General features: G+C 44.6%; 1 protein-coding gene across 4 annotated transcripts; it reads left to right on the top strand.

Annotated features, from left to right (window-relative positions):
- The first annotated feature begins 298 nt into the window (after positions 1–298).
- LOC118402933 (disks large-associated protein 5-like) lies at positions 299–13980 on the top strand. 4 transcript variants are annotated; one of them, XM_035801304.2, is made up of 16 exons: positions 299–504; positions 1388–1632; positions 1878–2053; positions 5700–5771; positions 5956–5995; positions 6119–6166; positions 6372–6530; positions 6660–6948; positions 7169–7336; positions 7465–7553; positions 7663–7823; positions 9055–9418; positions 9626–10602; positions 12908–13085; positions 13232–13275; positions 13463–13980. In XM_035801304.2, exons 2-16 carry the CDS (start codon positions 1392–1394, stop codon positions 13577–13579), a joined length of 3123 nt encoding a protein of 1040 aa, XP_035657197.1. In that variant the 5' UTR covers positions 299–504; positions 1388–1391; the 3' UTR covers positions 13580–13980. The 4 variants fall into 4 exon arrangements, with proteins under 4 accessions (XP_035657197.1, XP_035657199.1, XP_035657196.1 ...); XM_035801303.2 differs by lacking the exon at positions 299–504 and adding an exon at positions 732–1145; XM_035801306.2 differs by lacking the exons at positions 299–504; positions 6119–6166 and adding an exon at positions 731–1145.
- The last annotated feature ends 330 nt before the right edge of the window (positions 13981–14310 follow it).

The following is a 14310-nucleotide window of genomic DNA, read 5'->3' as shown; positions in this document are numbered from 1 at the left end:
GAATTAGGGCCAGACTAGTTAGTATAATCTTCTCACATTGCCATTGACAGTTTTTTCTATTGTCTCTTTTTGGTCCTTTTAGACTTAATGTAGATTGTATACAATTTTTTTATTTTATGGTTAAAAATGTTCATGTTTTACTGTGACTTGTAGGCTTCTAAGTGGACAATAAGGTTAAAAACAAAAACAAATTAAGAAAACGAAACTAAAAAAACATATACGATTAAAAACGAAGTAACTCCGCCAAAGTGTCTCTTTTGGGTCACTTTTGCCAGTCCCAAGCCCGGATAAAGGAGGAGGGTTGGAATTGTGACATTAAAAAAAAGAATCGACAGAAGAAAGTTCATTTGTAGTTCTAAACATATTTAGGGTGTTTTTTACTAACTTTTTGTCTCTCCCACGACGTTATTCCTATCTCCTACAGCTCCATCACAGGTAGCCTAGTGGTTAGAGCATTGGACTAATAACCGAAAGATTGCAAGATCGAATCCCAGAGTCGACAAGGTAAAAATATGTACTTCTGCCCCTGAACAAGGCAGTTAACCCACTGTTTGCCTAATTAAAAAATAAATTAAAAAACATGCACATTGTCAATTATGCGATTACGTTATTTGGCGACTTTTAGGACAGCCAATAGCTGCTTTCCTTACTGAGGAGTTTGGCAACACTGCATGGGTGTGCTGTGCTTTGAGAGTAGGCTAGGATATCGCATTACAAGGTGCATTTTGAAATGAGCTAAGTGGAGAGAAGATGAGTGTGAGAAACAGTCAAATTCCATAGGACTAGGACATATAATAACCTTTATGTTAAGTACATTAAATGAGAATAATAACCCGCCAAGGTACTTACAGTTGTATATTTTTTATGTTTGTTTTATTCGCCTACAAATCAATGAACACACATTTCATAGCACAGAAGAACAACTTCGAAATCTCTAGCCTATCGGCGCGACGCTCCTGACCGGAAATATATAATCAGCCAATCAGCTTTGAACGGCAGAATTTTCAAAACTGACCCGCCATGTTGTTGTTATTTTTAGTTCTAACTTGGAAGTCGTTTATCCGAGTACTTCCATCCATAAAGGTTGCTCGATAGTTGGACTGTTTGAACTTGGATATCACCAATAATAATTACATTTTAATCAGGTAAGAGTACAAAGTGATAAAATCCTATGTTGATTAATATATTTCATAACTAGGTAGAGCATATTAGGCGTCAGTGACTAACCGTGACTGCTACTAGTAGGATACCCAGCTAGTTTGTTTGGCTCATCGTTTGCTAACTAACGTTTTCTAAATATACAACCACACGATAATCAGTATGTATTTGTCTGTAACAGTGTGTTAATAACTAGTAGTTTAATGCATTGTATGTATATTTGTCACAGGATCATGGACTCAATGGAAGCTCGTTTCGGCCACATGCGTCAGCGTGACACCAGTGTGGACATGCTGCGGGTGAAGATGTCTCGGAGACGGTCGCAGTCCCAAAAGGAGAACCGAGACAAGGCCCTGAACAGCCGCAGACAGCTTGACAAACTCCCCGAACTGGAATGCTCTCAACTGGACATGTCTGTTGCTGAACATGTGTCAGTAATTCAGGAAAAAGCACCGAATGCAAAACAAGTGAAAAGTGAGTTTGTGTGCTTTTGTTGTGCATTCGTGGATCACTTATTTAGCTACCTAACAGTATTCTCTAGGTAACGTTACTGTAGTCAGGTTAGCTGGCTTGAATATTTTCTTCTCTGAAACTGGTGTCAAAAAAAAATGTGCCTGAGCCAACTTCGCCCTCATGCCTCTTCATCCTCCACGCCCACTAATATTATGTAATCCCACACTGATCTATTTTCTCTCCAACTCCCTCATTCTATTTCTCAGACACTGCAGTGGAGGAGCGAATTAAAAAGCTTGCACGCTACAAAGAGAAGAAGGAGCTTGTGAAGGAGAAAGAGAAGAGGGCAAGGGAGAAGAAGGGGGTGTTTAAAGTTGGGCTCTACCGGCCCCAGCCCCTGGCCCCTCTACCCCAGGCCCCAGCTGCCACGACCAAAGCCATGGTGAGGGGGCACAGCTTAACACGGAGTCTGTATACTGCTGACATATCTATAGATAGTATATCCATCGTCCTTTGGAGTCATCGTTCAATCGTTGAGTTGATGAAGATGTACTTGACTCATCACCAGAGGGTGAACTTGATGTGCTCAAAACTCATAGGGATATAAGACAGTGGCGGTCGGTGCCGTTTTAAGTTGAGGGAGGACAAAATGTTTTTTTTATACACTTGGCCTTATTTCTATTACATCATATTTGCTGACTGTCGTTCATCTTTCATTCACCCAGCTCAATGTAAAATTGATAGGTTTAGGCTACAACCTGATAATACAATTTTCCATATACCCATCACGAGGTTGCTACAGCAGGTCGGGAGAAAATTTAGTAATCCAGGCAGTGACACATTCTATACCTCCTTGCACATGTGCCTGTATCTAGCTGATTTGGGGTGTAATCATTAGTCCAACAGTTGCAAAAGAGTTTCTATTGGACAAATTCAGGTATGTTTATCCCTATTTTGTTCTGTTTGCTTCCTTTAAGAAATGTTTTCAAGCAGAATTGGCGCAATGAATACACTCCTGGTCACAGTTCACTTTCATAGCAGCCACATACAAACAGCATAATAATTTTCTCATTGTCTAATTCCTTTGGCAGCTATACGCTTTCCCCCCCTCTCACCTTTTCCCTTTGCTTGTGGACTTCAGTGCACAATACAACAGCTGCCTATGACCAGGTCGAAAAAACCTTTCCATACCATAACCGCTAACTGCTACACACAGCTTACATCGTTGTCCCCTAATGTCAGTCAACATAGTTATGCTAGAACTAACGCGTTAATAAACCTGCTACAATCGTGCAGTTTAGCAGTTACACCGGCAGGCCATGATGGCAATAAATTAATAAAACCAAAAGCTTACTTTGACTTGGAAGAGTTCGTGTTGGATAGCCAGCCCGTAAACATAGCATCCATCTCTGTTTGAGTAGGCTAAACTAGCTAGCTGCATTTGCAAGCTAGGTAACATTTGCTAGCTCGGTAAGTGAAAGTGCAGAAAAAACGCAATTACTTATATTAGTGCCTTCAAAAGTATTCACCCCCTTGGCGTTTTTTGTATTTTGTCTCATTACAACTTTGTAATATAAATAGTTTTTTGGGTGGGGGGATTTCATGTAATGGACATGCACAAAATAGTCAAATTTAGTGAAATGAAAAAAATAACTTGTTTTAAAAAAAGAATGTAAACTGAAAAGTGGTGGGTGCATTTGTATTCACCCCCTTCGCTATGAAGCCCCTAAATGTTTTATTTATTTCACCTTTTATTTAACCAGGTAGCAAATGAGGTGAGAAGGGAGGTAAAGGCAAAAAAAAGGCCATGGTGGCAAAGTAAATACAAAATAGCAAGTAAAACACTGGAATGGTAGATTTGCAGTGGAAGAATGTGAGATTAGAGTTGTGCAACTCCTTCAGGGTTATCTTTGTTGCGCCTCTTGTGGGCAGGCCCTCTCTTGGCAGGTTTGTTGTGGTGCCATATTATTTCCATTTTTTAATAATGGATTTAATGGTGCTCCGTGGGCTGTTCAATGTTTTTTTTATAACCCGACCCTGATCTGTACTCCACAACTTTGTCCCTGACCTGTTTGGAGAGCTCCATGGTCTTCATAGTGCCCCTTGGTCAGTGGTGTTGCAGACTCGGGGGGCCTTTCAGAACAGACACACATACTGAGATCATGTGACACAGATTGCACACAGGTGGCATTTTTTAACTAATTATGTGACTTCTGAAGATAATTGGTTGCACCAGATCTTATTTGTAGCACACGCTCCAGCAGGTATATTTCACTGGTCAGCCCCAAGCCAACACTTACTTTGGCCGCCTTTCCTTCCAGTTCTCTGCTGCCCATGACTGGAATGAATTGCAAAAATAATTTAAGCTGGAGACTTATCTCCCTCTCTAACTTTAAGCATCAGCTGTCAGAGCAGCTTACCGGTCACTGTACCTGTAAATGGCACAACCAACTACATCCCAATATTGTTATTTATCTTCTTGCTCTTTTTCACCCCAGTATCTCTACTTGCACATCTATCACTCCAGTGTTAATGCAAAATTGTAATTATTTCACCTCTGTGGTCTATTTATTGCCTTAACTCCCTAATCTTCTACATTTGCACACATTGTACAATGCTAGAGGTTTTCTATTGTCTTATAGCCTGTACGTTTGTTTATGTGTAACTCTTGTTGTTTTTGTCGCACTGCTTTGCTTTATGAGAACTTGTTCTCAACTGGACTACCTGCTTAAATAAAGGCAGAAATTAAAACATGTTTTGAAGATTGCTGTACACCAGCGGAACCTATCCAACTTGAAGGGGTCTGGAGCAGTTTTGCAAAACTCCCAGTGGCTAGATGTGCCATGCTTACAGAGACATACCCCAAGAGACTTGCAGCTGTAATTGCTGCAAAAGGTTGCTCTACAAAGTTTTGACCCTGGGGGAGATGAATAGTTATGCATGCTCAAGGTTCCTGTTTTTTTGTTTCACAAGAAAAGTAGGCATGTCGTGCAAATCAAATGACACAGCACCCCCCAAAAAAAAATATATATATATATATTTTAATTCCAGCGTGTAAGGTAACAAAATAGTAAAAATGCCAAGGAGGTGAATACTTTCGCATGCCACTGTAGCTAGCACTGTCTTTCTCTCTCTCAGGCAACTATTCACCACATTTTATGCACTGCAGTACCAGCTAGCTATAGTTTATGCTTTCAGTAGTAGATTCATTCTTTGATTGCGTCGACATATCAGTTCATACTGCAAGGGCTCTGATAGGTTGGAGGACGTCCTCCGGAAGTTGTCATAATTACTGTGGAAGGGGGTGAGAACCATGAGCCTCCTAGGTTTTGTATTTAAGTCAATGTAACCAGAGGAGGACGGAAACTAACTGTCCTCTGGCTACACCATGGTGTTAAGGCTGCTGTAGACCTTTGTTGCAAAATTGTGAGTTTTAATTATTTGGTGACGTGACTATATTTAGTATAGTTTTATCTATAGTTTCACTATTTTTATGAAAGTCCCCTTTCTCCTCTGAGGAGCCTCCACTGATATAAGAACAGAACTGGTGTTCTTAAGGCACGTTTATACCTGGTGCGAACATGCGTCCTTTGTCCCGATTGTGTCCACATCCTGATAGTGCCCATATTTGTAGACTGGTGTAGACGATCAAAAGACTCATTGTGGTCTGATTTTGATCAGATCTTTCTGACCACCACCGGAGGTAGTCGGGCACGCATTGTCTGTGTATCTCTCAAGTGTAGACTAATCTGGACAGTGACACCATTTTAAATCTTCATTATCCTACCTTCAATCATTGACAGTTGGCACAATTGACTTATGACAGCAATATGTTTTAAAATAAATATTATTTTTGAAAGAATACCTGTCGCATTTGCATACAGGGAGGGACCAGGAAATCTGGTCACAATGTGCACACAGTGGCTGGTTGAGACATTATATTACCATGTGTAAACATATTTGAAAATGTGGTAACAATCCAATTGTGGACAAGACTAGGAAAAAGGATGCCAGTTAGCACCAGGTATAAGCAAGGATTTAGTGGTGTTACGTTGTCATAACGTGGCCTTGCCTTTTCCTCCTACCAGGCAACAACGACAGTGGTCCTGCCCCAATCCACCAGAGTGACACGCTCAACCATGAGGCAGCAGGCCCCCAAGGTGATTATTATTTTTTCAAGTATAAAAAGAAAAAAATTGCACTACCAAGTCTGCATTTTGTTCTGCACACATCTTTTATACAAGATGTTCTATTAGATTATTTAGTCGTTAACTATAAAAGCAGCTTTTTGGAGTAACCATATAATTGATAAAGTGCTGTATTTTCTCTGTTCCATTGACCTAGGCACCACAGACTATAGACACTGTCCCTGCTTCAAGAAAAGGTTGGTGTTTGTTGTTGTTTGAAAAACAATTTTCCACCCTGTATAATCATTGAATGGTGTGCTTAGTTCAACACCTGTATGTACTGACTGCTAACCCCTTAACTTGACCTGGTTCTGTCTTAGTTGAACCAGCTGTGGTCAGGTCAACCAGGAGAACCAAGATCACTTTAGGTAACACTTGTAACCATGACAAAAATATTGTCAGCTGTTCTATACATTACGCCTCAAAACCAATTTGTAAGTCGCTCTGGATAAGAGCGTCTGCTAAATGACTTAAATGTAAATGTAAAACGTTTTTTTGTTTAGCCAATTATTTAACCCCAATAAACATATCCTTGACTTGTAAGTAACTGTTCTTTTTTCCACTTTCCTGCAGGTGAACCAGTTGTCAGAGCCCCATCCACAAGGTCAGCTAACAGGCCTCTTGTCTCTGTGGCCCCGATGGCAAAGGACAAACCTGCTGCAGCTCCCAAGACCAGATCAAATACCAAGCAGTCTGCATCACCACCTGTTGGCAGAGGGAGGAACACCAGGGGTGAGCTTTAGCAGCTGACATCCCACGCTTTATATGCATTATTCCTCTTCAGCATTTTATGTGGTTTCCCCCATTTTATTTCTGCATTAAAAAAAGAAAGAAAAAAGTACATTTTGACATTCTCTTTAGGCAATACTGAAAGCAATAAGCAAGCTGCTGTAAAAGTGAAAAGGCCAGTGGAGGAGCCCAGGGCTGCCAGTCCGCCACCCCCCAGTGTAAAGGAGGAGAAGATGGTAGAAGACCCTTCCCCTGCTGATCCAGAACCTGTCCCAGCCCAGGCCTCCTCCCTCCCCCCTCCAGCCCCTACCCCGTCCTCCTTCGCTCCTCAGGGCTTTGTGTTCCAGGCCCCAGCAGGCCTGTCCACCTTCAAGCCCACCCCTCTCACCCCCCGCTCTGCAGACTCCTTCTTCAAACCCAGGTAACACATTGTGGGTTTCTGATCAGTCTGTATTCCTCTGACATATTTTAGATTTCCTTGTAATATTGATTAGGTGCATTACAGATGCATTTTTTTCTGCTAGAGTATGAAAATCTGGTTGATATACTGTTACTGCTTATTAAAATATGACTAGCTGTCATTTCTTACTGAAAACATATTGTCATTTTCTATGTTTAAATCTTCATCCTCCTCTCTGCAGTGTCCCTGCCTTTGTACTACCACCTGTGCCACTCTGGCTCTCTGACTTGGTGCCCAAAATGGAGCTCAGTGCTCCCTCTCCTGCCAAGTCCCCTGTTCAATCCCCGCCTTCTCCTACTCTGGCCCCTCAGTGTCCCCAGGAACCAGAGCATGATGTGCCCTACTTTAGGTGAGGGTTACATTTTAGCTGACAAACTTATCATGCATATTATATGAAACCAAGTCAACAGCGAAGTTCCTGACCTAGACAAGTGTTGTGTTATGTGATATGTGAATGTCTGTCTGTGTGTCTGTCAGGTTGGTGGTGGTCAGTGAGACTGAGAGACTGACAGCATTTTGTCAGCAGTGGGAGCCCAGGGTGGATGATGCCTCTATCCCTGAAGAGAGTGAGTGACTTGACGTGTTTTAACCATCTTAAGTGGTCGATTTGGATTTCTATTAGCGAAATGCATCCTACAACATTTCCTCAATGTTTATATCCATCCCTTTGTGAAGTGCGGGACCGTATGCGTACTGCGGTGGGGCAGGCCAGGCTGCTGATGAAGGAGAGGTTTGGTCAGTTCTCTGGCCTGGTGGATGACTGTGAGCTTGGCAGAGGAGAGAAGATCACCACATGCACTGACTTGCAAGGCTTCTGGGACATGGTCTACTACCAGGTGGGTTAGTGACTAGGAGGACATGGTCTACTACCAGGTGGGTTAGTGACTAGGAGGACATGGTCTACTACCAGGTGGGTTAGTGACTAGAAGGACATGGTCTACTACCAGGTGGGTTAGTGACTAGGAGGACATGGTTTACTGCCAAGTGGGTTAGTGACTAGGAGGACATGGTCTACTACCAGGTGGGTTAGTGACTAGAAGGACATGGTCTACTACCAGGTGGGTTAGTGACTAGAAGGACATGGTCTACTACCAGGTGGGTTAGTGACTAGAAGGACATGGTCTACTACCAGGTGGGTTAGTGACTAGGAGGACATGGTTTACTGCCAAGTGGGTTAGTGACTAGGAGGACATGGTTTACTGCCAAGTGGGTTAGTGACTAGGAGGACATGGTCTACTACCAGGTGGGTTAGTGACTAGGAGGATATGGTCTACTACCAGGTGGGTTAGTGACTAGAAGGACATGGTCTACTACCAGGTGGGTTAGTGACTAGGAGGATATGGTCTACTACCAGGTGGGTTAGTGACTAGGAGGACATGGTTTACTGCCAAGTGGGTTAGTGACTAGGAGGACATGGTCTACTACCAGGTGGGTTAGTGACTAGGAGGATATGGTCTACTACCAGGTGGGTTAGTGACTAGAAGGACATGGTCTACTACCAGGTGGGTTAGTGACTAGGAGGACATGGTTTACTGCCAAGTGGGTTAGTGACTAGGAGGACATGGTCTACTACCAGGTGGGTTAGTGACTAGGAGGATATGGTCTACTACCAGGTGGGTTAGTGACTAGGAGGACATGGTTTACTGCCAAGTGGGTTAGTGACTAGGAGGACATGGTTTACTGCCAAGTGGGTTAGTGACTAGGAGGACATGGTCTACTGCCAGGTGGGTTAGTGACTAGGAGGACATGGTCTACTGCCAGGTGGGTTAGTGACTAGGAGGACATGGTCTTCTACTGTGTGTGTGTGTGTGTGTGTGTGTGTCAGTTTGTGTGTAGAATTAGATGAACAGACACGGGTGTTTAGTCTGTTTATGTTTGACTGTTAACACTAAATATGACTGTTATATATATATATATATATACTAGCTATACTAGCTACCTCTAGGAAGAATTACCACCTAGATTGGTACAGCATTCTAAAAGGTAGAACATTTGGAAATGTGGCAAGCTTTCTAAAAAGGCATCCCCTCTTTCTTCACTCACCTTGTTCGACGCTTCCTTTTTCAGGTAGAAGACGTGAACAATAAGTTTGGTGCTCTGAAGGAAGCAGAGTCTAAGGGTTGGCAGGAGGAGAGAAAGCCCCCACCACGACAGAGGAAGGTGGTCAAGAAGCTGGCCTCTGTGCCGGTGGCAAAGCCTGTTGGTGGAGCTGCCGCCAAGTCTCGTCTGGCTGCCATCAAGGCTGCTATTAAGGTCAAGCAGCAGGCTGCAGAGGCAGAGAAGGCAGTCCAGGCTGCAGGGCCAGGCAGTGCTGTGGACGACCCTGCTCCAGCTCCTCAGGGCCCCCAGGCAGAGATCTTGGCCCCAGAGTCACCGGTGGTGGTGTTCCAGGGAGGCTTCTTCCAGGTGGAGAGTCCCGCCAAACTCACAGGTGAGAGTCATACCTCTGCTGTTCTTCTCCCATGCCTCCCCTCAACTGCTGTGATGCACAAAGATATGGATGGAGGCAGAGGAAGATGCATAGAATGGCAGGCTGAAAGGACAGAGGGTTTGCGCAGGCCTGGAAGACCGCTGACATCTCCCTCTGTCAGTGTTAGTTGTGAATTGACTGACTGCTGTGTTGTCTCTGTCTTTCTAGGCTCTGTGAGGAGATCAACCCGTGTAGCTGCCAGGCCACCTCAGGCATCTCCCTGCTCTGTCACCAAGTTCTCCACCCCCGTCAGAACCCGCCACTCCAACGCTGCTGCAGCTGCACAGCCCTCTACTCTCCCCTACCTCACGCCTGCTCGCTCCACCCTCACGCCTGCTCGCTCCACCCTCACCCCTGCTCGCTCCACCCTCACCCCTGCTCGCTCCACCCACACCCCTGCCCGTCTGTCTGATGCCATCTCACTCTGCACCCTGGCCCCCGCCCAGAATAGCCCCACCAGAGTCTCTCTCTACTTCTCACCAGTCAAAGAAGCTTTGATAGACGCCCAGTCAGAGGAAGGCCCCAGCTACCAACCAGAGCTAGTCTCGGCCCAGAATGAAGTCACTCCTGACCAACCAGAGCCCGAGAGCATGCAGGAAGCTTGTGACCAATCGGAGGTTGTCACAGAGCCCACTGTTTGCCATGAGGAGCACATTGAGAGCTCTGAGTCTGAGAAAATGAGCCAATCGCCATCCAACACGCAACAGCTGACCAATGACGAAATGCCCCAAGAAGTCTTCAGCCAATCGGTGTTGGCCGCAGAGGAGCCCAACCAATCGGAGCTCCTGGCCATGCCTGAAGTGAGCAGCACTTTGGCTACCCAGTCAATCCTATCCTCTCCCTCACTCCAGGACAGAGAAGAAGATTTAGAGGCTTACGATATCAGCCTACCCATCTCACCAAGGCTTCCCCTCTCTCCTTCACTGCCCCACACTCCCACCTATGGAGCAGAGTTCTCCCCAGTCAGGAGCCCTGCCTTCAGCTTCACCCTCTCCTCCAATCCAGCCAGGCCAAAACCTACCGAGGACAGCCTATCTCCCCTCTCCTCACCCTGCCTGGTGCCCTCCTCTCCTACTGTCCAGGTCTCCCTCAGCGTCTCCGCTAATGCCGATGTGACAGTGACTCCCAACAGTTATATCACTGAGGTAAGTTTTTTTTTTGGCAAAGGAGATACGTACGTGTGTGTGTGTATATATATATATAAACTCAGCAAAAAATGAAACGTCCTCTCACTGTCAACTGCGTTTATTTTCAGCGAACTTAACATGTAAAAATATTTGTATGAACGTAACAAGATTCAATAACAGACAAACTGAACAAGTTCATCAGACATGTGACTAACAGAAATGGAATAATGTGTCCCTGAACAAAGGGGGGGTCAAAAGTAACAGTCAGTATCTGGTGTGGCCACCAGCTGCATTAAGTACTGCAGTGCATCTCCTTCTCATGAATTGCCAGTACTTGCTGTGAGATGTTACCCCACTCTTCCACCAAGGCACCTGCAAGTTCCCGGACAGTTCTGGGGGGGAATGGCCCCATCCCTCACCCTCCGATCCAACAGGTCCCAGACGTGCTCAATGGGATTGAGATTTGGGCTCATTCGCTGGCCATGGCAGAACACTGGCATTCCTGTCTTACAGGAAATCACACACAGAACGAGCAGTATGGCTGGTGGCATTGTCATGCTGGAGGGTCATGTCAGGACGAGCCTGCAGGAAGGGTATCAGATGAGGGAGGAGTTGTTCTTCCCTGTAATGCACAGCATTGAGATTGCCTGCAATGACAACAAGCTCAGTCTGATGATGCTGTGACACACCGCCCCAGACCATGACGGATCCTCCACCTCCAAATCAATCCCACTCCAGAGTACAGGCCTCCGTGTAAAGCTCATTCCTTCGGCGATAAACGCAAAGCCGACCTTCACCCCTGGTGAGACAAAACCGCGACTCGTCAGTGAAGAGCACTTTTTGCCAGTCCTGTCTGGTCCAGCAACGGTGGGTTTGTGCCCATGGGTGACATTTATTGCCATGGTCACATCTGCAGTCCTCATTTCTCCTTGCAGCATGCCTAAGGCACATTCACGCAGATGAGCAGGGACCCTGGGCATCTTTCTTTTGGTGTTTTTCAGAGTCAGTAGAAAGGCCTCTTTTAGTGTCCTAAGTTTTCTTAACTGACCTTTATTGCCTACCGTCTGTAAGCTGTCAGTGTTTTAATAAGTGTCTTATGGTTCATTGAACAAGCATGGGAAACGGTGATTAAACCCCTCACAATGAAGATCTGTGAAGTTATTTGGATTTTTATGAATTGTCTTTGAAAGACAGGATCCTGAAGAAGGGACGTTTTATATATGTATGTTTGTATATGTGTGTACACCCCTTCAAATTAGTGGATTCTGCTATTTCAGCCACAGCTGTTGCTGACCGGAGTATAACATTTATCAAACAGCCATGAAGAATCTCCATAGACAAATATTGGCAGGAGAGTTGAGTGACTTTCAACGTGGCATCGTCATAGGATGCCACCTTTCCAACAAGTCAGTTCGTCAAATTTCTGCCCTGTTAGAGCTGCCCTGATCAACTGTAAGTGCTGTTATTGTGAAGTGGAAATGTCTAGGAGCAACAACAGCTCAACCACAGTGGTGGGCCACACAAGCTCACAGAACGGGACCACTGAGTGCTGAAGCACGTAATAATAGTCTGTCCTCAGTTGCAACACTCTTTACCGAGTTCCGAACTGCCTCTGGAAGCAACGTCAGCACAAGGAACTGTTCATCGGGAGCGTCATGAAATGGGTTTCCGTGGCCGAGCAGTCGCACAAGACTATGATCATTTTGTGAAATGCCAAGAGTGGTGTAAAGCTTGGCGCTGTTGGACTCTGGCGCAGTGGAAACGGCCTCTCTGGAGTGATGAATCACGTTTCACCATCTGGCAGTCCGACAGAAGAATCTCGGTTTGGCGGATGCTTGGAGAAAACTACCTGCACCAATTTTATATTGGCAACTTTGAAGTTTGGTGTAGGAGGAATAATGTTCTAGGGCTGTTCTTCATGGTTCAGGTTAGGCCCCATAGTTCTAGTGAAGGGAAATCTTAATGCTGAAGCATACAACGACATTCTAGATTCTATGCTGCCAACTTTGTTGAAAACCTTTTGGATTCATTGGAACGCAGACTGCGAGCCAGGCGTAATCGCCCAACATCAGTGCCAGACCTTACCGTACTCATGCTATTGTGGCTGAATGGAAGCAAGTCCCCGCAGCAATGCTCCAAAACCAGTGGAAAGCCTTCCCTGGAGGCTGTTACAGCAGTGTAGGGGGGGAACAACTCTATATTAATGCCCGTATTTAAGGAATGAGATGTTTGAGCAGGTGTCCACATACTTTTGGTCATGTAGTTGAGCTGATCTCTTAATGTATGACTGGCAAGAGGTAATTGTTTTCTCTAAATACGCTAGAGTCTTCTGGGGTTGGAGTTTGAGCGCTACCTCCAACCTGTAGCAAGCTGCAGCCTGTCGCCACGGGAGCTGGCTGTTGCTGAGGAGATGCTGTCGCCCATGGCGATAGACGTAGAAATGGAGAGTCCGATGGCTCAGTCTGGAGAGCCCACTTGGGAGGAAGCGTCATCTCCCACAGGTAAGTGGTGTGTGTGTGTGTGTGTGTGTACACCTGGGTTTTGGCACATGGATAGGCTTTGACCTGGATATTTGTATTCCTTATGGTGGATTTGTTTTCTTTTTCAATCAAGTCATTTTGGTATTCCCTCCTCACTCCCCTCACAGCGTTTCCCAGTTTGGCACAAATGTTCACCCCTCGGACCACAAAGGTTAACTTCCTTGTTTTACCCCCTTCTTTCTCACATATAAAGTATGATTTCATTTGTTGTTGGATCACTTTTCACTATGGTGTTCTGAAATACGTCATTTTACTATTAGGCATGCATTCTTCTCAATTCATCAACTGACCCATGCTGTCCCCACTTCATTCTCCTAAATCTTTTCTCTCTCCTCCAGCCAGTTGAGTCGGACATGTTGCTGTTCACCCCTGATCAGATGGACAGAGTGAGACAGTCAATGTGCCCCAGTGACCTCATGTCATTCACACCTCCATCTAGTAGAACGAACAACTGATGAGACCGATTTGCTTAACTGCTGTTTTTCCCTCCATTTTGCTCTAGAGACTAGTTTTTATTGTCTCAAGAAAATAATTTGTTTATATGCATTGTTACTTTTTTCTAAACTCCTCTAATTGTCAGACAAGTGTTTTTATGTAACTTCAACAGATTTTCAAGACGTTTCCTTAAATTCTTTGTGCTATGTCTACTACACCTTTTTTATTGAAATACCAAAAAGGCTCCACGTAGTGTTTCCTAACTATTAAGCACATTTTCTATGGTGCCCAGGTGTATGCAGTAAAAAAAAAAAAAATTGAACCAAGAGTTTATATATACCGGTAGCCTAAATTCTTCTATGTTGAATATGCATTCTGAAAAACCTTTTGGTTTGTGTAAATAAAAGGTTGATTCTTCTAATTGGCCTTCAACAGACTTCTTTTTTTAAAGGGTTCCTCTCCTTCAAGCACTATTGAAGCAACACTGCAACGTGTTATATTTTACAGTGAAGGCTGTTTGTCAGTGCCTCTTTCTACAACTATAGCATCTATACCAAACAATGACTGAGTCATGAAACAGTATTTTATTATCAGAAGAATTGTGTGAAATGCATGTTAACGTAGAGGACTTATGATTTGATCTGAAAATGTCTGTTTTTAATCTGGCACTAGCAAACAGGTCTTACAGTCCTATCTCTCTGATCTGGGTAATCTATTTCCTCTTAGCCGCTGCAGGCAAGCGACTGTTTGG

The sequence above is a fragment of the Oncorhynchus keta genome, chromosome 24, assembly GCF_023373465.1.
Source record: "Oncorhynchus keta strain PuntledgeMale-10-30-2019 chromosome 24, Oket_V2, whole genome shotgun sequence".
Classification (NCBI taxonomy): Eukaryota; Metazoa; Chordata; class Actinopteri; order Salmoniformes; family Salmonidae; genus Oncorhynchus; species Oncorhynchus keta.
This window is presented reverse-complemented; position numbering and strand designations above follow the sequence as displayed.

What these genes read in the sequence shown, in the direction of transcription:
- LOC118402933 (XM_035801304.2), top strand. Translation starts at nt 1,392, where the DNA reads ATGGACTCAATGGAAGCTCGTTTCGGCCACATGCGTCAGCGTGACACC. An exon ending in CTGCCACGACCAAAGCCATG is followed by an intron (nt 2,054 to 5,699) that starts GTGAGGGGGCAC and finishes TCCTCCTACCAG; the next exon opens with GCAACAACGACAGTGGTCCT. An exon ending in CCAACAGTTATATCACTGAG is followed by an intron (nt 10,603 to 12,907) that starts GTAAGTTTTTTT and finishes TAAATACGCTAG; the next exon opens with AGTCTTCTGGGGTTGGAGTT.